Source organism: Frieseomelitta varia, unplaced genomic scaffold (genome assembly GCF_011392965.1).
Source record: "Frieseomelitta varia isolate USP_RPSP 00005682 unplaced genomic scaffold, Fvar_1.2 scaffold_215, whole genome shotgun sequence".
Lineage (NCBI taxonomy): Eukaryota > Metazoa > Arthropoda > Insecta > Hymenoptera > Apidae > Frieseomelitta > Frieseomelitta varia.
In genome coordinates this window covers 962,803-990,219 of record NW_025109917.1, presented here as the reverse complement: position 1 = coordinate 990,219, position 27,417 = coordinate 962,803, and the positions used below count along the sequence as shown (strand labels likewise).

Sequence of the window (27,417 nt, the reverse complement as noted above, 5' to 3'; positions counted from 1 at the left end):
AACGGTTCCCAGGATTCGAATAGCTTCGTATGTCTCCTATAAAGGGAAGATTGTTCTGGCTCCATTCTGCTCGGAGGGATGCCTGAAAACGAAGGGTCTTCTCACTTCTTGCGGCTCCGCCAAGGGTGGTTAAGAGGGATGCTGCTGTTTCTGTTCCTGCTGCCGCTGCATCTGCCCCTTTAGTGTAATGATATCTGAAAAAAAAAAGACAGATCCATTCATCGCTACGCCTCTCGACCATCAATTTGCCTCTTAAATGGATTCACGACGGTGCATTCAGCTTCATTTGCCGATTGATAACGATTTTTCGCTAAAAATCGAATATTTCTTTCAGTGAAATTGGGACAATATAATTATTTTTGAATCCCCAATCATGCGATTTGATTTATCTATCTATATTCCTTGCTTCCGTCGTTGCTATTGAATTTTGTTAATATTTCCATTACACACCGATATTCCTTTGCCAATAAAGGAGATATTAAATTTTTCTCCTATTCCTCGCACCAATAACGATGCACACATATCTGTCACGTTACATCTTATTACGAAATATTATCTCGCTCGTATCGAAAGATAATAAAATACAAGGTGCAAGAGAGAGTTACGATCTCGCCTGTGCCAACCTCGACTACCAAGAATCCTCCGGCGAAGAACTAGCAGAAAATTCGAGGAAGACGTGATACGATTCGCCCCGGTCAAATGGCACCACACAACAAGAATACGGAAGGTCAAAATCACGAGGCCGGCACGTGAAACAGGACAGAAACATCACGTTGGTTTCGCGGGAAGCGAAACGACTCACGAAGAAAGCGCATTCTTTCGAAAGTGGGTTTTTCCCCAAGGTCGTAATACGCTGGATTTCCAGAAAAGGCGAATCGGCATGGTCATTTCACGGTGTCCGTCCCGCATTGTCCTGCAGCAGGAGTGGAAACACGGCAGGAGGAACAGGAGCGAGCGCGAGGGGCGAGAGAACAGGCAAGCACGACACCCTATATTTTCGTCTCATTTTACTAAAAGCCGATCGTATTTCACGATTCCACTCGTCGTCGCGGGGACAATACACGCCTGCGTGTCGTTTCCTATTCGCCATTGCGCCCTGGTGCCGACGTTTCGCCGTTTATCCGCGGACCCGTTTTTCACGAAATTCGTAACCTGACTTGGAAGGGGGGAGGGGAGAGCGACAGCTTTTTCCCTCCTCCCTTCTTTTTCCATTCGTCGTCTTCTGTTCGTCATCCACTGTTCCCATTTCTCTGACTTTTTTTTTTTTTTTTAAATCGACACGGCCGTATTGAGACGCGGTCATTTGTCCGCAATTTGACCATAAATAGAGCCAACGACGGGGATATTTACTCGCCTGAAGAGACGTCTCTTTCGTTTTTTTTTTCTTTTTTTGCTCTCCTACCACCGGGAGAATTCGTTTTTCTCTTCTCCTGGCTTTGCGTGCCATCTTTTCGAACTGTTTTTTTTCTTTCTCTTTTTTTTTTTTTTTTTTTTTTTTTTTTCTTTCAAAGCGGGGACTCAGTGTCTCTCGTTAGACGAGAGACAGATCGTCGTCGGTTCAAATGGCAGCAACCGCGACCGAGCAGCGTGGAAATTTCGACGATTCTCTGGAGGATCACGTGACGGATTTGCGAATAAAATAGACCGTGTGAAATGTCAATAGAGGAACACGCGCAGGAGTCGAGCGCGGTTTAAGGGTGTCAACGACGTTTGACTTGCTTCCGGAGGATCGAGGTTTCCGAATTCCAAACGATTTACCAACGCCCGACTGTAATTACCAGAATTACCAAATTTCAAAGCGCGAAGTTGCACGTAATAATTATATATAAAGTATCATCAAAATATACAGCACTTCTCGTAATATTCCATAGATTAAATAATCATGTACCGCGGTTCTATTTTCTTTTTTTTTTTTTTAACTGTATTCTCAACACATTCGCGGACAGATGAAAATTTTATCGAGCTGCAGAAACAGACACGTGATCTATTTCCAAATTTTTTACTAGTCCGAGTGCTCCGAATATCACATTTTTAAAAAAGCCACAGCATTCACGTGCGCGAACGTGTTAAAAATCTGCAGTCTAGCAATCAATGTCCGAAGAAAAGAAACGTCGAATTACCACTGAACGAAGAAAGAAGTTTTACACGTCAGGGGGTTGATACAAAACGTTCCTCGTTTTCGATACGATCGGATCACTTAGAGAACGAGCAGGAGTTTAAATGCCCGTTAGAACGCTCGTTACATAATATCTGACGTAGAAATCAAGAAAAGGTGGTGGCTCTCTTTAACAGAATGCAACGGATACCGAAGGCGATCCTTCCTTCGGACCTGCGGCTGACCCAACCACATTATCCTCGCTCGTCCCGTGGACGGCCCTAAATTAATATTCAAATCTGTATCAACGGGCCTGCATGAATCTGGCCAACGGCCTGGAACCATTGTCATGTCGAACTTCCTACTGTCCCCGTGCTCTGAAGTGTCCTGCTGGATCGTTCGAGGATTCGACTCTGATTCAATTCCCTCTCATTCCCCTTCCTTTGCCCCGACACTTTCGTTTCCCTCCTCGCTGTCTCTCTCTCTCCACTGGACGAGAATCTTTCCCCCGGCGAATTTTTTCTTCTTCTTCTGCTTCTTCTTCTTCTTCGTTCGAGCTTCGAACGAACGCCATTGGTCGAACTGTTGCTGTACGACTGACCTAATTATTCTGACCTACTGGGAGCAAGTGGTCGGAAGTGTGATCCTTCGATGCGTTCTAACTTCTTTGGTATACGCGTAAGTGTCGAGATTCTACAAGCGGCTAAATACTTTTCATTTTCAAATAAACTCTTTGAACTCTCATCAACTTAAATTGTCGTAGGTTGGATTAAATTGTCACACGTTTAGAATTCATAGTTCATTTAATTAGAATTTGGAGTAAATTGTCATAGATTGGACAGTCGTTAAAAATTTGTTAAATTCTGCTATTTATAGTTGGCGTAATTTGCGGCTCATCGAACAAAGAGAGAAACACAGACGCTACTGATCGCTACGTGGACAGTTTCTATTAAATTTTTTCATTTATCTCTTCATATGTCTGTCTTACATTTTAAAATAGGAAAATTTTGAACTCTAACCTTTAAATTGTCGTAGATTGAACAGTCATTAATAATTTGATAAATTTATGATTTATAATTCGCATGATTTGAGGTTCATCAAACACTGCTTAACGTAATCCAACAGTTTCCATTAAATTTTTTCATTTATCTCTTCATATGTCTGTCTTACATTTTAAAATAAAGAAACTTTGAACTCTAGCCTTTAAATTGTCATAGATTGGACAGTCATTAACAATTTGATCAATTCTACCATTTATAATTCGTGGTTTATCAAAAAGAAAGAAAGAAAAAAATAGATGTGATTCAACAATTTCTCCATCACAGTTATACTATATTTCCAGCATTAATTATTTCCAGTATAATTCGTGCGAACGTTTCGTCGATTCTCAAAGGAAAGATCCTTCGGGATTCTCGGAAAGACAAATCAACGATTCCAACGAGTCGATCCGGCAACTCGAGCTGCTACGTCGTAATTACAATGTACGGATTCGCGAACGACAGCGGGGGAATAAATATTTTCAAGAATTGATCTCCACGTCCAGTTTCCTCTTTCGTTTCGTCCGTGTGCTTCTCCTCTCGCTTCTTTTTCTCGTCGTTTCTTTTCTTTCCTTTTTTTTTCCCCCTACCGGTTGTCGTTATTATCGCCTTTTAATAGGTGCCGACAATCTTCTCGTCCAGGCCCGAAATCCGCCGATCGCCGGCGTGGAAATCGTGGGAGCGGGTGTCTCTCGAATAAAACTAATTATCATATTAATACCGGCGTGTCATCGTCGCATTATTCATGCGTATCCTCCGGCTCCGCTTGTAAATCACACGCGTTCGTGGAACGCCGGCCTTTTCCAGTGATTTTCGAAAATTTGACCGCCGTCGTTCACAGAGAATCTTATTCCCTCCCTAATTATGATTATCCAACTCTGATTCGCTGTTCCGTTGCTTCGTACTGTTACCGTGGTATGTATTTCGGTTTCGTTCGTACGACCGTGTATCTCGAAGATTCCAATTCTTAGAGAGAGTCACGGGTAATCGTGTGATTTTGTGAATCGTCGCCATTGATCGCCAGCATTTATATTTCTTCGGCTATTACCTGTTTCTTATTGAACTTCACTTTTAGTTTGGAGATTTCAACAAAATTCGGAATATTCCGTTCGTGATTTATATTACTGCTGTTGATCTTTCATCGTTAAATAAATCAATTGCGTTTCACGTTGAAACAGTGGACTGACGTAGCGGATTGTAAATTATTACCAAAATCGTAGAAAAACAAAAAAAAAAAGAAACAGCTGAAAATTATCACTCACGTCGGCGGTGTAAAAAGATTCGAAGTTTATTTTAAAGATAAAAACTCTTCGACTCGTAAAACCAGTCCACGATTCTCGAAAAAAAGGCTAACAACCTACGTCGGTATCAATAATTGAATAATCCGTCTGACTCTCGCAAGAAACATCAATGATCGTTCTCTTCGTTTGTCCTCCAATTGCGAACGTATCCACCACTCTCCGAACAAAAGAATCATCGGTCTCTGCGTATATCCGCGAATTAATCAAAAATTTCTGCCTCTCGTTCCCACCGTGTATACGTACATACACATCCATCACGGAGGAAATTCTCCGGACTCTTTCTCGATTCGACGTTGCGCTTGCACAAGAGAATCGCGCACGTACGAGTGAAGAAAAAGAAAAAAGAAAAAAAAAAAAAAAGAAAACGGAAAGGGACAAGGTCGTTCCCAGTAGATTGGACGAAAGGAAAATAAAAGGCATAAAAATAGGAAGGATCGCTTCTTTCTCTTGCTCTTTCTCTTTCTCTCGTTCTCGTCGCCGAACGCCGAGCGCCGTATTGCCGAGATTCAAGCAATAATTCAATTAGCCCCGAAGATTTAGTGGCGCGGACTCCATAATTCACGGTGCACCGTACGAGTGAAGTAGAAATGGAAACGACGGGGGGGAAACGGAGGCAGGAGGAGGCGAACAGAGATGGAAGACCGGCGGCTAGACCCACCTTGGCATAAATTAGAAGAACAATGCACGGGGACCAAGGTGGACGAGCGTAATGGCACTGGCCAGGGGTACACGGAGCACGCTAATAATATAAGCCGTGTATGTTGCACCCGCTGGCCAGCCGGAAGAACCGCCAGCCGAAATTTCGTGCGCGCGGACACACGCGACTCGCGCGCATCCCTCCTTCCTTAATCTAACTTAAAAACGTGTTATCCACGTATTAGCGTCTAACCTTTTGGCTCCCATTCTTCTGCCGTTTCTTTCCGAAACCTCGAAACCACTTTTCAGTTGCTTTATTCAGTTGGTACGTTCGATCTTGTTTATTAAACGAGCCATCCGATCGACGAGCGAGCCTAGCCATTTTTCTTGATATCGCGATGGATTTGATTTGAATTTACGTTTCTTTCTATAGCAAATCAATCAAGTGCTATCAATTACGCGTTGAATGTTTGATTCTTGTTGTTTCTTGGGTAGCAAGATTGAACTGATGACTCATTTTTTACAAATTTACAAAAATTTGTAATTTTCTTTTAACAATTTTTCTAAATTTTCAACAAATTCATCAACTCGAGGAAAATATCTTCTTTCATATCCTCTGTAAAGGTATTTCTCCATTTGTAGAGTAAAACTGTCGCGAGTTGCTCTCGAGAATATTACTCGCAAATGGATACTGCTTCTGAGAGTTACTGTCCGAGAGCATCGCTCAACTGTTTGAGAGAAAAAAAAAAAAAAAAAAATGAAGAGAGAAAGGAATGGAGAGTAACTCTCGCGAGTAACTCTCAAATGGAGAAACACCTTAACTCTGACCTCGCTTCACTTTTCAACCCGAGTGCCAAGGATTCTCCACCCCTTGAAACAACATTTTCCGAAGAGTGAGAGAGAGAGAGAGAGAGAGAGAGAAGGCGGAGGAAGAGGACCGATAATTACAGAGGGAATCGGTCGAAGTAAAAGTGGAGAATTATCTATGGCGAGAGTGGACTGTAGTTACGAGGAGCGCAGGGTGTTGGCAGAGGGGATGCTAATAACTTCTCGGGGTCTGACACGGCCCCGATGTCCCGCGGAAGGAGGAACGGACAGAGGCGAAATTCATGCGTAATGTATGCGATACGCGAGAGGCATGGCAGCGGCACGGACGGCGTGGCGTCGTTGGCCTCCCAAACAATTAGAAAGGGTCGGTCGGCGGCGTGTAGCGAGAAGCGAGAAGCCCGAGGACGAGAAAGGCCAGCGGCGAGGGTTGGCGACGTAGGGGTTGCGTTTCAATTTCGCTAGGAACCGTTATATTGCAACGTCTTCCGAAATTAAAACGCTTGGACTGCTTCCAACGTGTGCGAACGCCCGGCACGAAGATAGCGCGAGAACCGAGAGGGTAGCGCTCGCTCGCTCGCTCGCTCGCTTGCACGCCTCGTGGCACCAATACCATTTCTCATGGAGGTAACGTACGTACTTTCCGCCGCCGTATCTCGAGCAACCGCTTTAAAACGCTTCCGTGAATTAGTCCGTTCGTTCGGCAACGTCCCACGTCCCGATGTCCGTTCTACGCGTTCGGACGTAGATCTCGTGTTCGTGAAACTCGAGACGACTCCCGTCGAGTTTTCGAGGGATGATATTCTCGTGACGTTCCGTCACTCTGCGTGTCGTCATCTTTCTCTTTCTCTCTGCTGCTCTCGCCGAACCGTGTCACCGTGTGTGTGTACCACGGGAACCTTCTTGCGTTTCGTCACGTTCGCTGTTGCGAAAGAACTCCAAGAGGCGAGATCTGATCGTCAGATCGAAATACATCGAGTTGCTTCGATTTAAATGTTGGAAAGGTTAAAGGAACCAGTTAAAGATCGACGTTCTTAGCGTTAGTGTTTCTTGTTCGTCTTCGTTTCAATCACTTGAAAAGAAGCCTTTCTGTACAATTCGTACAACGCCGAAATTATATCAATTCTGGTGAAATTACTCCAACTTCCGAAAGAAAAAAAAAAATAACCCAAGTTGCAATAAATCTTTTCTAAAGGAAAAGGAAATGCTCGTCGGTCATCCAGAATAATCTCGTGATAACACGAGGACGCTGACACGACGTCGGTCCGTTTGACACGTTTCTCCCGATGACCACCCCGAAGGAGCAGCCCCTCGGCCCGACGTACGCAAAAGGAGGGGGCAGCAAACCGAGAAACCGGTAAGGCCCGTGCCCTAAATTTCGCTCGATCGACTCGATAGTTTCCAAGTGAAGTGATCGAGGTCCCCTTCTTGCTTCGAAACAGAAGAAGAAGAAGAAGAATAAAAAGAAAAGGTTACAAGACGACGGTGGACGATGACCCTTGCGGAGGTCATCCAGAAGGGTCACTGATGTCCGACCGATGACCCGGCCCCGCCCTGACACTCCCGTGTACAATTATAAATGTATTAAACCCATCCCCTTTTACAAGATAATATTTAAATCGCGGCGATGGTTTGAAGTTTAAAGGACGAACAAGCAAGCAGGCAGGCAGGCAGGCAGGAGGTTCCAGAAACGGGTGACGGAAGTACGCCGGCGGGTCTGTTTTATTGCGTGAGTATTGGTGTTCCCGGCGCTCGGTAGCCTCGATTTTATTGCGTGTATTTTACGTTATAAATTCACCGGGCCGTCTTTACGCAACCCTTACCTGCGGAGAAGCACGGTCGAACGAAGAAAAAGGAAAGGATCCACGCGCGGGCCCCGTCGAATCGACTCGACCATTTGCATGGGACGAATTTTCGCGCGACCGGTGATTCACGACGCTCTTGGAACTTTTGTTCGTGGCCTGTTCGAGAGAAAGAAACATTCGTTTCGTAGGAAATGCGGTGGATTTTCGTGAGATTTTCGACAAGGGACAAGTAAGATTGAGAGACACTCATCGATAGAAGATGAATTAATTGAAAACCTATATAATCTTTCTTCCATTAGCGTTTAGTGACTCGTGTCAAGCTGCTGTAATACAATTTCAATTATTTCTTCGCTAAAAATTGTCGAAGCTAGTCGAAGAAAAAATTAATATTGTAATAGGAATTTTCTTAATAATCTTAAATCTCTCTTCGCGGAGATTTAAATTACCGAATTAAATCGAAAGAAACTTACAAATATCGATTTCTCCCATTATCATTTAATTCCTTTATTTAAGTCCCAAGTTACTTTGGCGACCCGCCATTCCAACTATTTCTTCCTTAAAAATTGTTTTAAAACTGACATTAAAACAAAGTAATTGCGATTTACACCCATTTACTGCCCAAGTTAATAAATTAAATTAAAAAAACCTACGAATATCGATTCTCTTTCTCCAATAAATACTCCCTTAAATACTCCCTCCGTAGAAACGTAAGTTGATAAATGAAATAAAAGAACCTACGAATATCGATTCTCTTTCTCCCATTATTGTTCAATGCCTCGCTCGTCCCAAGTTACTTCACTGACACACGGCAACTCCAATTATTTCTTCCCTAAAAATTATTTATCAATACCCTCTTTGTAGAAATTCAAATTGTTCCAACTGAAAACAAAAAGAAAAAAATGAAAAAGAAGAAGAATGGAAGTTGTTTAAACGCCGTGTGACACGCCGTTTAATTCAAACCGGCGACCGGTAGCCGGCCTCATTTTCCGCATAACTTCTGAACGGTCGTATTTTTGCGAGTGTGTTCCAGCGCCGTTTTATCGCGTGTATTTTCTGTCATAAATCCATCGGAGGACCCTCGACTTGGAAAGGGGTCTCCGGGAACACGAAGGGACCTGGTGAACCCCTTCGCTACAATGACCAACACAAGTTTGAAGAGAGATACCGAGCGATAGAAAGAATTTGACCGAGAAGAGGCGGAGAAGGAGAAGAGGATGAAGAAGAAGCGGTGGAGGGGGAGGAAGAAGAAGGCAACGGGCCAGGCCTCGGACTCGGACAAAGAGAAATTGCGTACACGTTGCGTGGCCGTTGTGCGTTTTCGCGCGCGCAATAGAAACGCGCACTAAATCGTGCCAGCCAGCCTGCCGCGATTTCTCCAGACTTAGACCTCGTCGTCCACTTTCCCAACGGTCTCCCGGGACATATATATATATATATATCGATATATTTTACTCGTTGTTCAATTTCGTTACAATTCCGACGTTACGCTCGCCTCAGAAACAGATCGATCGAAACTCTGCCGCCCGAACACTCTGCCGGTTGAAATAAAAGAAACTCTAGAGAGAGAGATGGATCATCGAAGGACTTAGGTATATATATTTCTTCTATCCGAGGTTAATTCTGATGGAATTTGAAGAATCCTTCGTGTCTTTCGTCTCTTGCGGCTGAGAGTTTTCTAGCGTGGGTCACCGACGATGACGCGTGCCACTTATTGTTAGTGTTTCCAAAGGATAAAGGTCAGTGTCGGATGGTATCAAAGAAAAACTATAGGTTTCTATTAAGGGAGTATAAGGTCACCCTTAAAATCTAAAATCGATTGATAGTTGTTACACCTGCTTCTGTCTATCAGCGTGTGTTATCTGCTATATTTAGATGTTTGTGAAATGTTCAAATTCGTGGCGAGGCCAGCTAGGAAGCTGATCGAAGCGTGCTTCCACGAAATATAAATACTTGACTCGCAGATGCAAAGGAATCAATTGAGACTCCCTCTCGGTCTTTCGCGAGTCGAGAATATTTGGTCCAAAATTGCAATATTTTCTCAGTTTCAAGTATGCCGAAATATTATCCAGGCAATACGAATAATAAATTTATCACTTCTTAGTAATTTCTATCCAGCGATATACCGATGAATTCGAAAAGAAAACGAATTATCGTATACGGCTTGGTCACTCGTTATGGTCCGCGAACCAGTTACTAGCGCAAGAGTTATTAATACCACCGAAGATTGACAAAGTTTCAAAGAAGGCTGGAGAAGCTCTTGCTCTTCCGGCGTTTGCGCGCTTTTTCCTTGAAAAAGACCTCGCGTTTTATTTCGCTTCGCAATCTGCCTGAATTGGCTGAAAAACGTAACGAGTAAGAAATCGAATTGAACGCCGAATTCCTATTAAAACGCTCTCTTCGATCGGGCGCGATTCGCGATTCGGAGAGAGCGCGAGATCTTGGCGTTTCCTTGGCCCGTCCTTGAAAAACGAGCAAACTGCCCAACTCCCGAGCGGAAATTCCATTCGTCTGGCTCGTACAGACGAACGAGCTAGCGGCAATTTCGTGCGGGCTCCGCGTTCGCAGCTCACCGCTTCCGGTTTCGTCTTTCCCGGCACCGTTTCCTGCGAGATCGCCCGGCCAATCCGCGCGGCCGTCCTCGGTCTGCCAGGAAAATCCAGTTGCCGTGGAAACTTCGTGCGGCTCTGCCTGATACGTCACGAACCACCTTCGCTCGCGAGCCAATGAATCTCCTCTCGAATTTAATTCCACGACGGTGTTCCTCGCTCTCGGTAGAAAATCGACCGACAACGTCCTGCAACGAGATTAGAAATTACAATGTTAGCAATAATATTTAGACAGCAATTTAAGAAAGAAAAAAAAAAAAAAAAAAAAAAAAAAGAACGAGACGTTTACAGCGTATTTGGTTGTTTCGCAACCAAGTTTGAAATTAGAGAAAAGAATTTTCTTTTTCGTTCGTTGTTGCAAACGAACCCATTTGGAAGTAAATTTTTCTGCTTCTCTTAGCTTATGAAAATTGCTCGATGAGATTTTGATTGCGACTGATCAAACGAATTCGATACAACGGACCATCGTCGGGGCCGGATAGAAGATAACTGAGGTTCCTGAGTATCGATCCGAATTCCGACTCAATTTTGTAGGCCCTCGACGCACACGACGAATTGCTATGCATTAAACATCACGCGTAACGCGCACGCCGTGCTAATCCACGTTAAACTTTGATACAAATTTAAGAGTTGGTCCCGAACTTATTCACAACGAGACGAGACATTTTTTGGTTGTTCATGGACAATGTACAGATTATAAGAAACAGAGAAATTAAATTAAATTCACGTTGTATAAAAGATTTACTGCCATGATCCGACGATTCAAATTCAATCGATCAAACATACACACATCTCGGTAGAGAAACGTTGGAAAACAACAGTGTGGACAATTCAATAGGTGCAAAATTAAAACAACTTGGAACTTGCTCGGCAACGAAATTTAACCAAATTTCCAGCCCAGTGTGTAACAGTTCCGACTAACCCGGTATATATAATTTCCCGGTCGTCGACAAACGATCAATCACTTTCTCGCTCGCGGATCCATTTTTCCAACGACACATCGGCGCGACACGCGTGTCGTTTCGTGTTGTTGCCGCACGATGTGCCAGGGGGCTGAGCGGAAACAATTTCACGAACGAGCGGGGCCATCAATTCCGATCACACGCGGGGTCGCACGAATTTGCGAAACAATCGTCTGCTCGTCCAAGTATACGTGTTCACCGGTGCAAAATTACACCGTCGTTTCTACACTGATAGTTATTTATGTCGGAATCATGTAAATCGGGGAGCGAAGGAGCAGAGGATCGAAGGAGGAGTTGCGATATCAGTCGCGCATACACTATCGTCCGCAACATCTTCCACGCAGCGAATACTTGAGATGAAATTCTTGATCGCGTCTCGGACACAGTTAGTATTAATTAGTAGTATTGATATGAAAGGAAGATCCTGCGGATCGATTCGTACTTTCTAGTATCGAGCAATTCAAAACTCGAAAGATTAAAATTAAAAATTAAAACACTAATATTGAATTGGAATGAAATAAATTACACTGGTATACACTGAGAAGTTGTTAACAACGCGAAAGATTAAACGTCACAGTGCGATGTATTTCAGACTATAGTCATGTAGCGTTCAACGTGTTAAATATGTGTATTCGAAAAGCGTGTTCATTGTTGAATTAGAAAAGTTTATGAAGCGTCAGTCATTTATCGCAGACAAACGAGGTGTTTACGGAGGCTCGTGAGAGTTTTCGGACGCTTGAAATGTTTGACAAGCGTTGAAATGTTGACAGTGCTAGAAAAATTTTAAGGAGCGACTGTATGCAACTACAGAGATAAAAAAAAAAAAACTCGATGAAAAGTTATCGACCTTTTCGACTGTTTAAACCTCGTGAAACAAAATCGTACGTCAGTCCAGTTGGCTGGATTCGTTTCAAAGCGTAAAATCTATTCTTTTTTTTTTTTCCTACAGATGTTTTCACATCGTTATGCAGCAAATGAAAAAGCAAGAGTATTTTCTCTTTCGTTGTCGAAAACTAAAAATTTAAGCGCCTCCAAAATCATTGGAAAAATTTTTCTTATGACTAGATCCATCGTAGTCTCGAAGATCAAAGTCTTTCCATGGGGCTTGCCGTATGATTTCTTCCTCCACAGTCGTTTTATTGAATTTTGAACATATTAGAGTTGAACGACAAAATTTCTAACCCCAATGTTCGATAAGTCCGATGAAATGACAAGAAAAATTCGTGCAGCAAGTTTTAAGAGGTCATTGAAGGTAAGAAGAGACTTTAATTTTCAATTTTCTCACGGTGAGAAGTGAGAAAAACATTCTTTAACGTTTTCAGTGGCATTTGAATTTTTACAATTTTCCTTGCTTTCCGTAAGCGCTGTCAAAGTGGAGGCTTCACACTTCAAAATGAAACGAGGCCAAAATCAATTGTAACAATTTAGAACGTGTAAATTAATTTTTAATTAATAAAATTCGCTCCACAGGAAACATTTTGACAATTGAATACGAATTGCTCTCGACGGGATTGCGCAAGGCGTCCCGAAATATTTCCGAACGGTAGTGTGTCTACATGTGTCTGATAGAACGAGAAAGGCTGAGAGGCGCGACGGACGCGATCGCCAGCGGGAAAGTTTACCATAATAATTACACACATCGGTCGCGCCTATTACACGCGCGCGTAATAGCGCCAGACGCGAAATAACTATAATTTACGTGTATCACCTTATTCCGTATGCCGAGTACGGGGTCGTAGTAAAGTATTTGTGCTCCGGCCGGGGCTCTGACCAGTCGAAAATTATAATCAACCGCGAGTTATTTAAGTTGGCAATTTTATTTCGCCCCGTCTCTGTCGATCGCGGTGCGCGCCGCTGCGGATAGAAGCGCGCGCCGTTTCGGCGCTTCCATTCCTCCGCCCCGGAGAGCACAGCGGCCGTCTGCTCTATTATTAGGCGTAATGGCCCGGGAAAACTTTCATTAACTTGTCCGATGCCTAATTCATGAGACGACCGGCCCGCGATACCGTGTAATCCTTCCTTTAGGCCCGCTTCGCAGAGAAAAAGTCCGATCCGAGTCCGTAACAGGAGTGGGGGCAGGGGAAAAACGGTTTCGCCCCGACAATCACCGAGGAAGAGAAACGATTTCACGTATATCTGGGAGATTGTTTGCGTAACTTTCTCGAAATGTTTCATTCCGCGTTGCCGGCTGTTGATTTTTAGTTTTCTTATCGAAATTCTCACGTTTATCGAAACCCTCGCCGTTTTGAAACATCGGCTCTCTTCGGAGAATTATTTGCGATAGCGTGAAAATTATCTCCTGTTTTTCGTTTTCTTTATCGCGGAACGGGAGAAGAGATTACCGTGTAGATTTTCGGCTGTGACCGAGGGCGAGTTGCGAAAGGAAACTTAAGAAAATGGTCGTTCAAGGACGAGCAGCATGTACGAAGTAACAAATATTATTCGTGATGCAAAGACATTGCATGTGATATCACTAATCACTTGTATCACTTAGAAAAATTGTTTCAGAAATATTTAAGAAATGATTACGAATATTCTATTAAATAAATTATATTAATTTACGTTAAATTTTGTAGTTGAGTCAGAGACGTTCATTTTTCTACCTAAAAGAGAGATATTTCTTTCATTCATATATAATGTATCGTTTGCTTATACAATAGATAATGTATCTACTGTAAATTTATAAATTTATTTTTCTCGTTCGAGAAACATTAATAAAAATGTTTAGATTGAATAAATCATCGCAATGATCTCTTTTTTTTTTTTTTTTTTGTAACTACGACGTTTCGTTGCTTCCAAATTTGAAATCATTTCTATTAATAGAAATTCTGTTGAATTTCTCATTATAACAAGATAACATAAATACGAAAATTATCAGAAAATTAAAAAAAATCTCAATTCTTTCTTCTTTTCTTCTCTTCCTCTTTCTCATTCGTAACAAATATCTACAAATTTCTTCTACATTTGTAACCAAATCAACTAGTACCAAATCAATAATTACCTAACAGTTCTTTAATATTGATTCTTTGAAATTTACACTGAATTGAAATTAATTAATTCATCGCAGTAAATGAAAATCGTGGCTGCCTTAACAAACAGCAACTTGGACTCTTCTTTTCCGCCACCTACCGAGAGCCAAGAGAACCTTCCAACCTGAAAGAACAGAAAACGAAGTCGACGGAACCTTACCTACTGCAAACCACGTCCCCTTACCGACTTGATTTTCATACCTAACGTTTCCTTCCTTCTCCTGCATCGATGCAGAACGAATTTTCCATCAACATAGCAGAGAAAAGAAGTTCCAGCAATCACCAAAAGTCTACTCGACTCACGATTAAGATTGGTGGTTTAAGATTCTGTCTCTTCCGTGTTACAGACTTGCATCCGATCGACAAACCGAAGAAAATATTATTATCGTTTACTTATACAGACTTATTGTTGTCGGACAACGATATTTAGAAAATTGGACGAACGATCGTCCGCGATCTCGCGAGGCAACACGACAGTTTCCTTTAGCGAGAAATGCCTGCACGTAGTTGTACATATTCACGTACAATGTAACACACTCGTGCGGCTCATTATACCGAAGAGAGTTGCAGGGCCTCGAGCGTTCGCCAATGACTCGCGTGTAAGCATGCCGTTTTCTGCTTCGAACAAGTCGCGTGAACACGCTCGCCAGAGAACGAAAAACGACCGAGCAAAATGCAATGACACGCGTAAAGGTCGAACGAGATACATCGGCGATGATAATTGGTCGAATGATAAACGTTGAAGATTTTAAGATACTTTCGAATGGCCCGCTTCGTCGATCGAAATGGAATTTGGAGGCACGAATGTAAGAAAGAAGATCCCAAATGCAAAATTTCAACTACGAAGATTCTTCACTGAAAATTGTAACGTTTCCGCGTGAGCCTGTGTTGTTAGAACGTTTTGCTAGTCTTAGCCAATTAGATTCGAAGGACGATTTAGCCAATTAGATTCGAAGGACGAGCCATTTAATTGCTACTTCGCAGTAGGTCAGAAAACTAAAGACGATGGAATTAGGGTAAAGATAAAACGATTGATGTCAACCGTTTCTAGTAAACATAAGAAGCTCGTAGGTCAGCGACCGTCTTGACCTACGCGATGCTTCTGAGCTTTGATCTAATAAACATTAAAGGAAAACATTTAAAAGAATTTTCCAATGGAAATACAGAATACGAAGATTCAGTGCGCACGAATGTGTAATATTCTTGGAAATAAAGTGGAAGTCTAGAAGAAATAGAAGAAATAGAATTCGAATTATGAGTGACCTTGTATTAAATTTTATATAGGTAATATTTCTTGTTTCTCATACATTTGCATTTATCCGCGTCATAAGCGGGAAAAACAAAATACTGCGACATTTCTTCTCATTATTCTTAGAAAATTGTACGTTACAATTATCGATGAATAATGGATAAACTAGAGATTATCTAGCGATTAACTACGATTATTTTTTCAATTGAAGAAAAGGGAACTATTGAGTTAGAAGAAAAAAACATGCGATGATAAACACATATATAAGGAAACAGGAGAGACGTGATATCCAGTTCTACGTAGTCGAAGTACGGATCTCGAGGGAAAAGTCGACAGTTCTGCTACATCTTGCAATTTAAAGCGTGAGTTTGAAAACATGCATCGAAGAAAAAATTTTTGTATTTGTACCTCTATATTGTACGGATGATTCAGAAAGTGAGTCGAGAATGTAGAATAAAATTTTTTCACTCGAGACTTAGTTTTCGAATATTTAGCTTAAATATTTATCAAATATATTCTCCTCGCGTGCGCACACACATATACATACCGATAATTTAATCTGTGATTTATTAAAAATAATTTAAAGTCTGAATTTAAATTGTAAATTTTTATTGTCGCAGTTTTCAACCTCATTATCACGAAAACATTGTTGTTTAGTAAAGGAGAACTCAAAACAACGATGTTGCCTAAACAGATTAATTTTACAATATAAATTTTATTAAAAATTATCTTTTAAACATTTGTGAAAAAAGAAAATCTGAAATCCGCCAAATTGACGTCACGTCTGGGTTTAGTTGTTCTAGTGTTAATAACATTTTTAGCACAGGTTTAATACATATTTTCTTCAGTCTAGAATTTAAGGAAATTTAAGGGAATCGAAATATTTTTAGCTTTATGTGTCCCCAAGTTATAAAATTCTTCCTTCGTGTTTCTAATTCGGGTAGTAGAATACTTGTTATTACACTCTTTACCTTGAATTATTTTATCTCTTGTTATACTGTTTTGATAATATGTTTTTACTTGTATGATATACTTTATCTCGTTGTGTTTTGTCTCCTGTTATATTGTTGATGATAAAATGTCATGTTTTATTTTCACATTTTTAACTTGCAGTGCAACGTCATCTCGAATAATTTCCGTACACTCGATAAAAGCTTATCGACACTTGAAACTGCTATAACTTTCTCAGAAGAAATCTAAGAAGAAATCCAACTGAACTCATTTTGAAGCACTTTAAGTAAAGTCTTTACCTTCATATATACTCAGTTTCTTTTCCAATTTCTTTTTTTCAGTTTTTCTCTCGGTGTCTTTACAAAAATTTACTCTCGAAAATGCTCCAAATACAAACGTCCTGCGTGGACGATGAAAAATATGTTCATCATGGTCTTCGAAAGTCGAATTCTCCCGTCTACGACAATCGCCTGAAACTTGCCGCGCGATTCATTTTCACCGAGTTGCAAGATGCGATGTCGAGTCGACACAATTTTTCATTTAATGCGCGCAGAAACTTCCCGGAAGAAGTTACTTCCCTGTACGATTTACCTGCATACCTTCTTTTTCGCAAAGCCGCGAGCGTGTATGCAACCTCAGCCATGTTATTTCGCTGCACGGTCGTTAATGAGCCAGCGTGGTTGGTCGCAGTTTCAGTTAACAACACTGTAAAACAGACGGATCTTAAATCGATCAGAAAGGAAATTGCCCGAGAGCGGTCTCGTTCGCTTCCACGTACCGTCAATTCGCAGCAATTTCAGCTGTCATCTCCTCGTCATCGTCTGTTCGCTCGGCCCTCGTCGCGCTCGTGCTCGAAACATTGTTTCAACTATGTTCCTGCGCGAGGTCGTTTTCCCACGTCGCACCACCACGTTGAAACCCACGTTACGGACACCCTGGTTTTTACTCGAACCATGCGTGCTAAGATTTTCCCTGCACGCGGCACGCCACGCCACACACATGCACACAAGATCGCGTAATGAACGGTTTGCCGGTCAACAGAAATCGCGAGCGTGTCGTACAATGATTGTTGCACGCGTGTACATCTCGATTTCCAAACGTATCACGAACCGTAATTTCCGAGTCACGACGAGTCACGGCCGGCAAACGATACACGCTGTTTTGTCCGCGAAATTGTGAGACGAACGAAGACGGAGGATGGAAAGCTGGTTCGACGAACGAGAGCCGCCCATGCGCCGCGTAATTATTTTCTACCGTGTGCGTGTCAACTCTTTGGGCGTTCTTTTTTTCTCTTCTCATTTTCTCCTTCTCGTGCTCCCCATTCCGGAAACACTGCCAGGATTCTGTACGATTTTCTGGTTTTAACACTATGCAACTGTGTTCCAAAATTTCGAAAACGATTTCTTTTCGAAATTCTGATTTCGAAGTTCTGATTTTTGACACTCTGTGTCGTTGCAACGATGGATTTCCGTGTCGCTACTTTCAGCTACGGAGATTACAAATTTTGATAATTTACAGATTCCTCGGACTTGAAGCAAAGCGGAGTAGAAAATTTTGTTGCCAGAGATATTTGACGTTGTTTTTCTTTTTTTTTTTTTTGTTGTTTTTTCGCTAGAACGAACGACGCGCGTAATCTTTCGTTTTATGAAGTATAATGCAATTAACCAGGTTTTGTTTCTGTTTCATTTACGTTTTTCGTGGTTGGACAGAAGCGTTCAGAGTCTTTGGCAATAACGAAGCTCCGTAATCAAAGGCGAGTTAATTAAGAAGTTGGTGTTTATGTTCCCTTTCTTGGATAAAATGCTCAACTTTCAAATTACTACACTCGATCGTAGAAACGCTGGAAATCTCGAGCAATTTGAAAGTTAAACGTTTAACAGGTTGCCGGAGAATTAAGCGAGAGAACTGCTTCCGCACTTTCGAGACCAGTGACGTCGATTTTATTTACGCTAATAACAGCCTACAGAAAAGCTATATCGAAATAGAATTTTCCATTAGTAACAATAACATATTTTCTCACACGATGACGTGGTTATGTTGCAAGCATGTTTCATTCTCGTTACGAAATCGTTATTTACAAAATATTGTCAGAGAGAAACTTCGTTACTCTGACGATGCATAAAGTTAATTAATATGAATGATCATAGAGAATTACGATTCAAATATAATACACACAGAAAATTTGTTTTAAAACATAGTTGAGTTGCATAATATGAAGCGGCAGATGATGTTTCGTGAATATCTAATTGCAAATGTCAAACGTTATCAAATGATGCATTATTATCTATAATTTTTTTCTCGATTATGTAAATGAAGAATTATAATTAAAATTATAATTAGAATAATAACAAAATTGTCTCTACAGTCGGAGACAGTCTAAACTAAACCTAAAGACTCATACTTTTCTCAGTTAATTAAAAAAATTGAAGTAAAACAAATAATTAGAGATTAAAATCGATAATTACTTAGTTTTAAAGAAATATAAATATAAATATAAATATCGTTGCTCTTGCAGTAAACAATTGCAGTAAACACTGTTTAATAAGCTACATTATGTTTCTTCTTAAACATTACATAAGATACACATGACGATTCGATTTTTCTTTTCGCAACATCGAGTATAAGAAGTAGAACTGGTCATTATTCAAATGTATGTAACAGGTAATTGTATGATTTTGATGAAATTGAACGTCCATTAGTGAATGAAATTTAAATATTTTGAAAATGATAATGATATGTTAATGATAGCATTTACGTAAATTTTCAAACAGCTTTTAGCTTACATACTGATTCGCACGTTACGTGACGTGAAAAACAAATTTTTTTAAATTTATTCCTGTTTTATGAGGTTTAATAATAGTGTCCCAATATCATAACAAAAATGTCTAAGATGCCAGAAATTCAAATCACAAAAATATAAATTTAATCGAAAATATTAATTTAATTAATTTAATATCGTGATTTTAACGAAGAAGGTTATCGCTAGCTGGCGTTGATAATGGCACAAGCCTCAAGGAGAACTTTTTTAAAATTTACAAAGTGAAAAACAATGTAAATTGAGCATTTACTCGATAAAAGCGGATTTGAAATTTTTTAAGCTGCTGTCAATTTATATCACGCCAAGCAACGCAGCCTTGGACATTTTATCACAAAATTTTCCTCCATAATTCGTAGAAAATTAAAGAGGTTATCAATTCCGTTTGAATTACTATTGTATTTTCAGCGATTATGAACTTTGACCAAGCATTGATATTCGATATTTTTTATTATTAAAACAATGTTCGTTTTATCTTCCGTAAAGATATTTCTCTGTACCAAAGTACACAACGTTGCTCAGCCTACACTTTGTCAGTAGTCATTTGATCGTTCATAAAGTGAAAACTGTCGAGGAATCTTGTGTATAATTTCCATATTGTATTCACGAGACATATTTTAATAGGATCGTATCTTTGCTAATTATGCTCTGTCACCGAGTAATGACATAATAGTGGCGCATGCAGTACATTCTTTTAAAGAGGGGAGCATTCCAGATGTGTTGCATATATATCTCCGGAACTAACGATACCAAACTCACTTTTAACGTAGCTCGGGAAATATCTTGCATGGAAATGAAAATTTCATGTCCGCTGTCTTGTAGTGACAATTGAAGTTCCACAGTGGTACGTAGTGTATCTTTCACACCACTTTTCTCGATATTTGAATTCCCATTTTGCGTTTTTTATGGGCGCAATCAAAGGAAAAAGAAAGTGAAATTTAAAGAGAATATTACAATCAGACCGTGATATCTTAATGCATCTTTCAATTTTCTATTTTTGCTATTTCTGCATTTCAAGTTTTTATTATTAGCTGTTTCGGATTAAAATTTAATTTAAATTAGTGCCATTTTACGCATTACATTTTAAAATTATTAATATAATTAATTATACATAAATTATAAACATAATTATAATAATAGTAATTATTTATTTATTTATTTAAATATGTTGTAGTTTATATAATCTTGTATTTCGCACGCATCTTCTAGTTTCGCACAAATACATAAAAATCCGCAGTCTCCAATTGTGACAAATATTTCACTTTTCACACGTATTTTTGTACTTTTATATAACTATTCATTAAAATGGTCTGTGAATTTTCACGTATTTATAGAAAATTGCCAAGAATGCGCGTAAAAAAATATACCGTGACATTCAGTACGTAAAACAATTTTTCCTATTTCCTAAATTACTCCTAAAAATATGAAATTACATGAAAATTCGTCTGTGATTTTCTCAGACAAACAAGAACGTACTTTTTTTTTTCTTCAGATTCGTTTCAGACTCGATTATTACATCGAAAATGGCCCTGCTAACGCCGTACTGGGGGCTGGACGGTCTCCTCGTCCTTTCGTCCTTGATGATTGGCGCCTATATGTACGTGACACGGAAATTCAAATACTGGTCGAAGCGAGGCATCAAGGAGGACCCACCTAGACCTTTCGTTGGCAATTTCGCGGACTGCATTTTCCTAAGGAAAACAAATTCGGAGTTTGTGAAAGAGATGTACGACAAGGCCAAAGGACTTCTCGGAATGGGATTCTACATCTTCGACAAGCCATACTTTCTGGTCCGCGATCTAGAACTGCTGAAGCACATCATGGTGAAAGACTTCAACTACTTCGCCGATAGACACGCGACCGCTGACAAGGTCGACGATCGTCTTGGCTACGCGAACCTGTTCATGATAAAGAATCCCAGCTGGAAGCCTCTCCGAGCGAAGCTGACGCCGATCTTCACCTCCGGCAAGCTGAAGAAAATGTTCGATTTGATGTTGACGAACGCGGACGATCTTGGAAAGTATCTCGACTCGATGCACTTGGGAAGTAAGTAGTGTTTCTAGTGATTTTGGATTGACCAGCTACGTTTAAAACAATTCTGCCATGTCAACTTAAATAGGTGTGTGTCTGGTCAAAAGACGACTACTTTAAAGAAATGACTTTCGATTTTATTTATCGTCAGGTATCGATTTCAAAATATAAACTGTTGCACCTTCAGTTGAGGTTTGCTTGATTTAAGTTGCCCTTTTCATTCAACACGGCAGAGTTACTTCATTTTTCTCGTCAGAAGCAACTGAGATTTAAAATTTCTCTAATTTCTCCTCTTGGGGAAAACTGATGTCTACTATAATATTAAAAATAATCACTGTATACGATTAAATGTGCGAATCATCGAAAATTTACGAGATTTACGAGAGAAATGACGTAACACTTACGTAAGATAGAACGAATCAATTTTTAACGATCAATGTATCAAAAAGTACATTACCATCTGCTTTTTAACTCGAGTATAAAAATTGTATCAAGTACCTTTAATTTGCAATTGAGACATTTATCAAGTACCTTTAATTTGTAATTGAGACTTTTATCCAGGCTGTTTTGTTGTATAACTACGATTTTATTCGAATTCTTTAATTCAAATTTAAATTTATTATAAATTTAATTTCATCTGTTTCAGGCAATGGGAAAGTAGTAGAGGTCAAAGATATATGCGCAAATTTCACTACCGACATGATCGGTAACACTGCGTTCGGTGTGAGAGTGAATTCGTTGCAGGAGCCAAAGTCGGCGTTCCGCGAATTCGGCAGGATGATTTTCGACTACGATTTCGTTCGTAGCTTAGACTTCACTATCATATTCTTCTTCCCTAACTTGGTCAAGTATATTAAACCCAAGTTCTTCGGAAAGAAACCGACACAGTTCCTTCGAACTGTTTTCTGGGACGTGATTAATCAACGAATCGAATCGGGACAGAAGAGGGGCGATCTCATCGATGTGTTGATCGAGATGAAGGAGAAATACAAGGACGACCAGACTATGACTGACTTCAGTACGTATTCGCTCGAATATTTTACCAATAAGATTCGAAACTTTGTCCCCTTTCAGAGCAATCCGATACATGAACAATACGTTTTGCTCGTGCTCAATCGGGTACTTGCACTTTAGAAAAGACTTCATACTTTCAGTTGCTAAAAAGTCATAAAATTTGCAAAGAAAGAGATAGAAGGTATCTTTTCTTTTCAATAGGAAATGTATTTATTAAAATTTTATCAACAAAATTTTACAGTACTTCTAGTACTTCTTTTACCATCGAACTATTTATTTGAAACTATTTATTTTTCTTTGTTTTTCTTAATTTAAGAATCGTGGAAGCCTCAAAAATAGAAGTATTCGTTTAAGGGCAGTTTTCACACTCTTGAAGTTGTTCACGTTTCGAATCACTCTAAAACCATATACGTAAAGTTTTGTTCAAATCCGGCAATTTCGGAAATTGTGGAATATATTGATTTTCTAAATTTTCGAACACTCGTAATTGGTGGCCCATATATTTTCGAGCTACGTTTTAGTGATAGTGAAGAATAGGATTTACGAACAAACTAACGTTCATTCACTTTGGCTTTCAGAGTTCAACGGCGATGATTTAGTGTCACAAGCGGCCATATTCTTTACCGGTGGTTTCGAGACGTCTTCCACTACCATGTCTTTCACATTGTACGAGCTAGCTTTGAACCCAGCTGTACAAAATACTCTCAGGGCAGAGATCCACGATGCTCTCGCGAAAACCGATGGCAAAATTACGTACGACATGGTACGAAAGCGTTCAAAAATAATAATTCACAAATGCGTGGCATTCGATGCAAAGTTCTTGCTTCAATGTCATTTATCAGTAAAAACAAACGACATTGTCGTTTCAACGTGACTAATGTCAAATGAATTTCCGCAGGTTATGTCGCTACCGTACCTCGACATGGTAGTTTCAGAGACTCTTCGCAAATTTCCACCACTGGGTTTCGTGGATCGAGTGTGCCTCGCCGATTATAAAGTTCCCAATTCCGATCTGGTGATAGAGAAGGGTACTCCCGTGTTCATTTCCGTAATAGGCAGCCACTACAATCCGGAGTACTTCCCAAATCCGGAGAAATTCGACCCGCTCAGATTCACGGAAGAGGCAAAGAACTCTAGGCCGAGTTACGTCTATTTACCATTTGGCGACGGGCCTCGCGTCTGCATAGGTCAGTCAAATTTACTATCTACTTTACTGTCCATAAACTCGACTTTGTAGAAAAATTTCGAATCCGATTAAGGACGATATGAAAGAATGTGAAACGCACCCTAAATTCTGACGATAGTGTACGCTAGTCCACAGAGAAAAAGAGTTTTCGTTTCGTTTAAAAGAAATTTTCTAAATAGCAAAGTTTGCTCGTATCGCTATCAGTTACGAAACAAGATGAAGTTCTAAGCAACGCTGGCAAAAATTAATAGATCAATAAATATCTCTCTAGTTTACTAGTTAATCTGTTTGATATGTTATAATATTAGTGGCTCGTGCGAAAATTCTACGGAACCAGATAGCGAGGAGTTTCACGGATATTCTATGTATCGTGTCAGAAAGTAATAGTAGATTATCAACATTTACCTTATGTAGTCGTATCGATAGTCTACGCTAGTCTATAGAGAAAAAGAGTTTTCGTTTCGTTTAAAAGAATTTTTCTAAATAGCAAAGTTTGCTCGTATCGCTATCAGTTACGAAACAAGATGAAGTTCTAAGCAACGCTGGCAAAAATTAATAGATCAATAAATATCTCTCTAGTTTATTAGTTAATCTGTTTGATATGTTATAATATTAGTGGCTCGTGCGAAAATTCTACGGAACCAGATAGCGAGGAGTTTCACGGATATTCTATGTATCATGTCAGAAAGTAATAGTAGATTATCAACATTTACCTTATGTAGTCGTATCGATAGTCTACGCTAGTCTATAGAGAAAAAGAGTTTTCGTTTCGTTTAAAAGAATTTTTCTAAATAGCAAAGTTTGCTCGTATCGCTATCAGTTACGAAACAAGAGTTCTAAACAATGTTTAACAATTAATAGATTAATAAATATCTCTCTAGTTTATTAGTTAATCTGTTTGATATGTTATAACATTAGTGGCTCGAGCGAAAATTGTATGGAAACAGATAGCGAAGAGTTTCACGGATACTCTATGTGTCGTGTCAGAAAATAATAGTAGACTATTAACATTTACCTTATGTAACCTAAACGTATCGTTAAAGGTAAAACTTTCAGTTCTGGCATCGTGATATGAAATTGTATCCAATTGAATATTTCAAAAGTGTATACACCATTACGCACGAAGTTTTGTGTCAAGGGAGCAACATTTTTCCACTTCTCAATTATCTCTGACTCACGAACATTTAAAAATCGTGAACTGACCATCACATGCCACAATATGCAGAACGTGAATGTGCAATTTTTGGAATACAATATGGAATGTGTCGTAACGTTTATGAATTTTCACTTGAAGATTTTCACCCGAGCGACCAAGAGCATTAAAATTTCATTACACTTACGATAATCTCCCTCTGTTTCGTTTCTTGTTTCAGGCATGCGACTCGGACTCATGCAGTCGAAACTGGGACTCATTCAGATATTGAAGGACTATGAATTCTCACCTTGCGAGAAAACAAGAATTCCAATGGTCCTGGATCCTAAAGCACTCACCACGACAGCTTTAGGGGGGATACATTTAAACATTCGAAAAGCCACCACCGCGGCTGGTTAAGCGTAAAATCTGTCTTTTACTTCATTTATTTCACTTGCTCAATTTGTAATTGAATAATTTATAACTGAATACGTACGTGTGATTATTCCAATTTAAATGTACTTTGTCATCAGTCCGAAATTTTTTCCCGACGAAACGTAGCTAGACCACAATGGTCAAAGTGACTGATTTATAATTTTTGTTGTTGAAAATTTCATGGTATATTTTTAAATATTTGAATGATTTCTCATAAAATATACGAACGAAAGCTTTTTTTTTCTTTTCTTCTTTTCTCTGCTTAGAGATGTTTTCATTAAAAATTTTAGACTTTAATCGTACCGATAATTCTAATGTTAAAACATTGGGCAGTTGAAGTTCACGGTTTGAAATATCTGAAACCAATTAGATAAGATGTTACTACGTTAAATTGTTGTTAAATCGATCGGAAAGTTTTGTCGTCAGATTCTACTTGTAATATTAGTTTAATGTGCAAAAGATTAAAAATTACAGCCAATTGTAGCAAACAATACGACGAAATCATCTCGGAACATATGTAAACATCCTGTGTGTCTGCCTGTGGAAAGGAAAATATACATCTCGTGCTGAGGAAACGTGAGGCTCCTGTTTTTCACTTACGCGGTCACGTATATTTATTTCATTCACTTATTCTCATTTACAAAAGAGACTAACCGGCCGGTCGGCCGCAACGTGGCCAGTGTATGACCGCCGCTTAACTTAGAATTAAATCTCTGTAATATATTAGTACGACACCTTAGAATCAAATTGGAATGGCGGATACCGTGCGGTATCCCGGGCACCTGGTTCGCAGCCATTGTTCGACGATGGCGTTCGATACGGTTAACCGTGACGATCTGTATGGCACAGCCCTCGATTCTCCTCGACGTTTCTGTCGTCTATCGGTTTGCAGAAAGAGAGAGAAAGAGAGAGAGAGAGAGAGAGAGAGAAGACGTCGAACGTCCTCGGTCGATCGAACGTGGTCGCCGTGATCGTTGTTTCCACGCAGTCGGGTGAAAATTACAGAGAATTCCGGAATTTTTTATATAAGGACGTCGTTTATCTTTCGAATACAGAGGTGCAAGTTCTGTTTCTGGATTCTGTCGAATGCGAAAATAGAACATTAATGTTGAAATTTTATACGACGAGTTTATTTTTTTTTTTTTTTTTTTTTAGATTAACGTTATTTTCAATATTCGTGAGTGAGAAATGTTCACGTGATTCGAATCGACTTCACTTTATTATTGAATAGCGAATGAAACTTCATTCGGAACATTCATTGCCGGAGTTTCTTTAACACTGGAACTACCAAAGTGTTGAAAATAATTTCTGTTAGAAATTTTATATACGTGAAACTTTTAAAAATTTAAATGATTTCTCGTAAAATTGCCTAAATAAAAGCTTGTGTAATTTATCGTATCACAAAGCTGCTCTATTCAAAATTGAAATTTTATGCTTCAAATCCAATAGCTCTGGTCTCAGTGTTGATCTTATAAACAAAGGTTTATTAATTTTAATTCTGATATTCATTCCCATCATTGATAGAATTTAACATGTCTTATTTGCGAAGGGAATGAGGGAACAAGCATATGTGAATATTCAATCTTCTCACGGGCTACACTTGCACCTCTCGTTCGTTAAACGAATCTTCGTTAAACTCGACAATTCTTGTTCTTCAATTCATCCAACAAGTTTAAATTCATCTAAATTAAAATTTCCAAACGGAGAAAGATGAGAAAGCACAAGACGCTCGCGAAATTGTTACTTGGAAGAACACATCGATTTCAATCGTATGTACCTTTTCACTCCGACGCGCGGAACATCGTCGCCAGGCATCATTCCCAATTTCTTCGTTCGATCGTCATGATCGAACAACGCGCGAACATCGGGCATACAGATCGTGCCTCTGCTACGTGCTCGAATTTATTTCACGGTACTCTTACACACATAATAACTATACAATTCATCGTTTACAATATCATGTGATAGTAACTCGCCCGCGAGCTTAGCCGTTATTTCACGTCCTCCGTTCCATAATTCTCTCTCTTACCAAGGTAAATACACGTTAGAGTCGCTTTTTTTTCCTTTTTCTTTTTAATTTTCTTCGCGCACCACTCGTTTCTTCGTCACGATCGCGATCGTTTAGTTGCAACGCGCCTTGTTCAACCTTCGTCACGCTCTGTTCGCTTGAGTTAAGAGCCGCGCAGACGAGCGATTACAATTTTCCTCAGAGTTTCACGTCGGCGATATCGCGCCGAATTTGACAGTTTCGGGTTTGCTGTTTGCTCGCGATCGTCCTCGATCGTTTAAAGGGGTCAGCGTTAAAGGG

General features: G+C 39.8%; 2 protein-coding genes across 6 annotated transcripts; one reads left to right on the top strand and one right to left on the bottom strand.

Annotated features, from left to right (window-relative positions):
- LOC122527348 lies at positions 1 to 18,009 on the bottom strand. Of its 3 annotated transcripts, XM_043651446.1 has the most exons (4): positions 17,275 to 17,997; positions 17,096 to 17,201; positions 10,270 to 10,493; positions 1 to 194 (listed from the first exon to the last, which is right to left on the bottom strand). In XM_043651446.1, the coding sequence occupies exons 2-4, from the start codon at positions 17,137 to 17,139 to the stop codon at positions 130 to 132; spliced, it is 333 nt and encodes a 110-aa protein (XP_043507381.1). In that variant the 5' UTR covers positions 17,140 to 17,201; positions 17,275 to 17,997; the 3' UTR covers positions 1 to 129. The 3 variants fall into 3 exon arrangements, 2 of the variants coding, with proteins under 2 accessions (XP_043507381.1, XP_043507380.1); XR_006306324.1 differs by lacking the exon at positions 1 to 194 and having other exon boundaries at positions 10,401 to 10,493; positions 17,088 to 17,201; positions 17,275 to 17,966; XM_043651445.1 differs by lacking the exon at positions 1 to 194 and having other exon boundaries at positions 7,037 to 10,493; positions 17,096 to 18,009.
- LOC122527346 (cytochrome P450 6k1-like) lies at positions 15,794 to 25,689 on the top strand. Of its 3 annotated transcripts, none has more exons than XM_043651438.1 (6): positions 15,794 to 15,907; positions 20,804 to 21,357; positions 21,989 to 22,360; positions 22,935 to 23,119; positions 23,255 to 23,543; positions 24,916 to 25,689. In XM_043651438.1, exons 2-6 carry the CDS (start codon positions 20,835 to 20,837, stop codon positions 25,092 to 25,094), a joined length of 1,548 nt encoding a protein of 515 aa, XP_043507373.1. In that variant the 5' UTR covers positions 15,794 to 15,907; positions 20,804 to 20,834; the 3' UTR covers positions 25,095 to 25,689. The 3 variants fall into 3 exon arrangements, with proteins under 3 accessions (XP_043507373.1, XP_043507374.1, XP_043507375.1); XM_043651439.1 differs by lacking the exon at positions 15,794 to 15,907 and adding an exon at positions 19,855 to 20,155; XM_043651440.1 differs by lacking the exon at positions 15,794 to 15,907 and adding an exon at positions 19,855 to 20,157 and having other exon boundaries at positions 20,800 to 21,357.
- Positions 25,690 to 27,417: the final 1,728 nt, after the last annotated feature.

What these genes read in the sequence shown, in the direction of transcription:
- LOC122527348 (XM_043651445.1), bottom strand. Translation starts at nt 17,139, where the DNA reads ATGGCTGAGGTTGCATACACGCTCGCGGCTTTGCGAAAAAGAAG. An exon ending in GCGGCTTTGCGAAAAAGAAG is followed by an intron (nt 10,494 to 17,095) that starts GTATGCAGGTAA and finishes ATCTCGTTGCAG; the next exon opens with GACGTTGTCGGTCGATTTTC.
- LOC122527346 (XM_043651438.1), top strand. Translation starts at nt 20,835, where the DNA reads ATGGCCCTGCTAACGCCGTACTGGGGGCTGGACGGTCTCCTCGTCCTT. An exon ending in CGACTCGATGCACTTGGGAA is followed by an intron (nt 21,358 to 21,988) that starts GTAAGTAGTGTT and finishes CATCTGTTTCAG; the next exon opens with GCAATGGGAAAGTAGTAGAG. An exon ending in CGGGCCTCGCGTCTGCATAG is followed by an intron (nt 23,544 to 24,915) that starts GTCAGTCAAATT and finishes TTCTTGTTTCAG; the next exon opens with GCATGCGACTCGGACTCATG.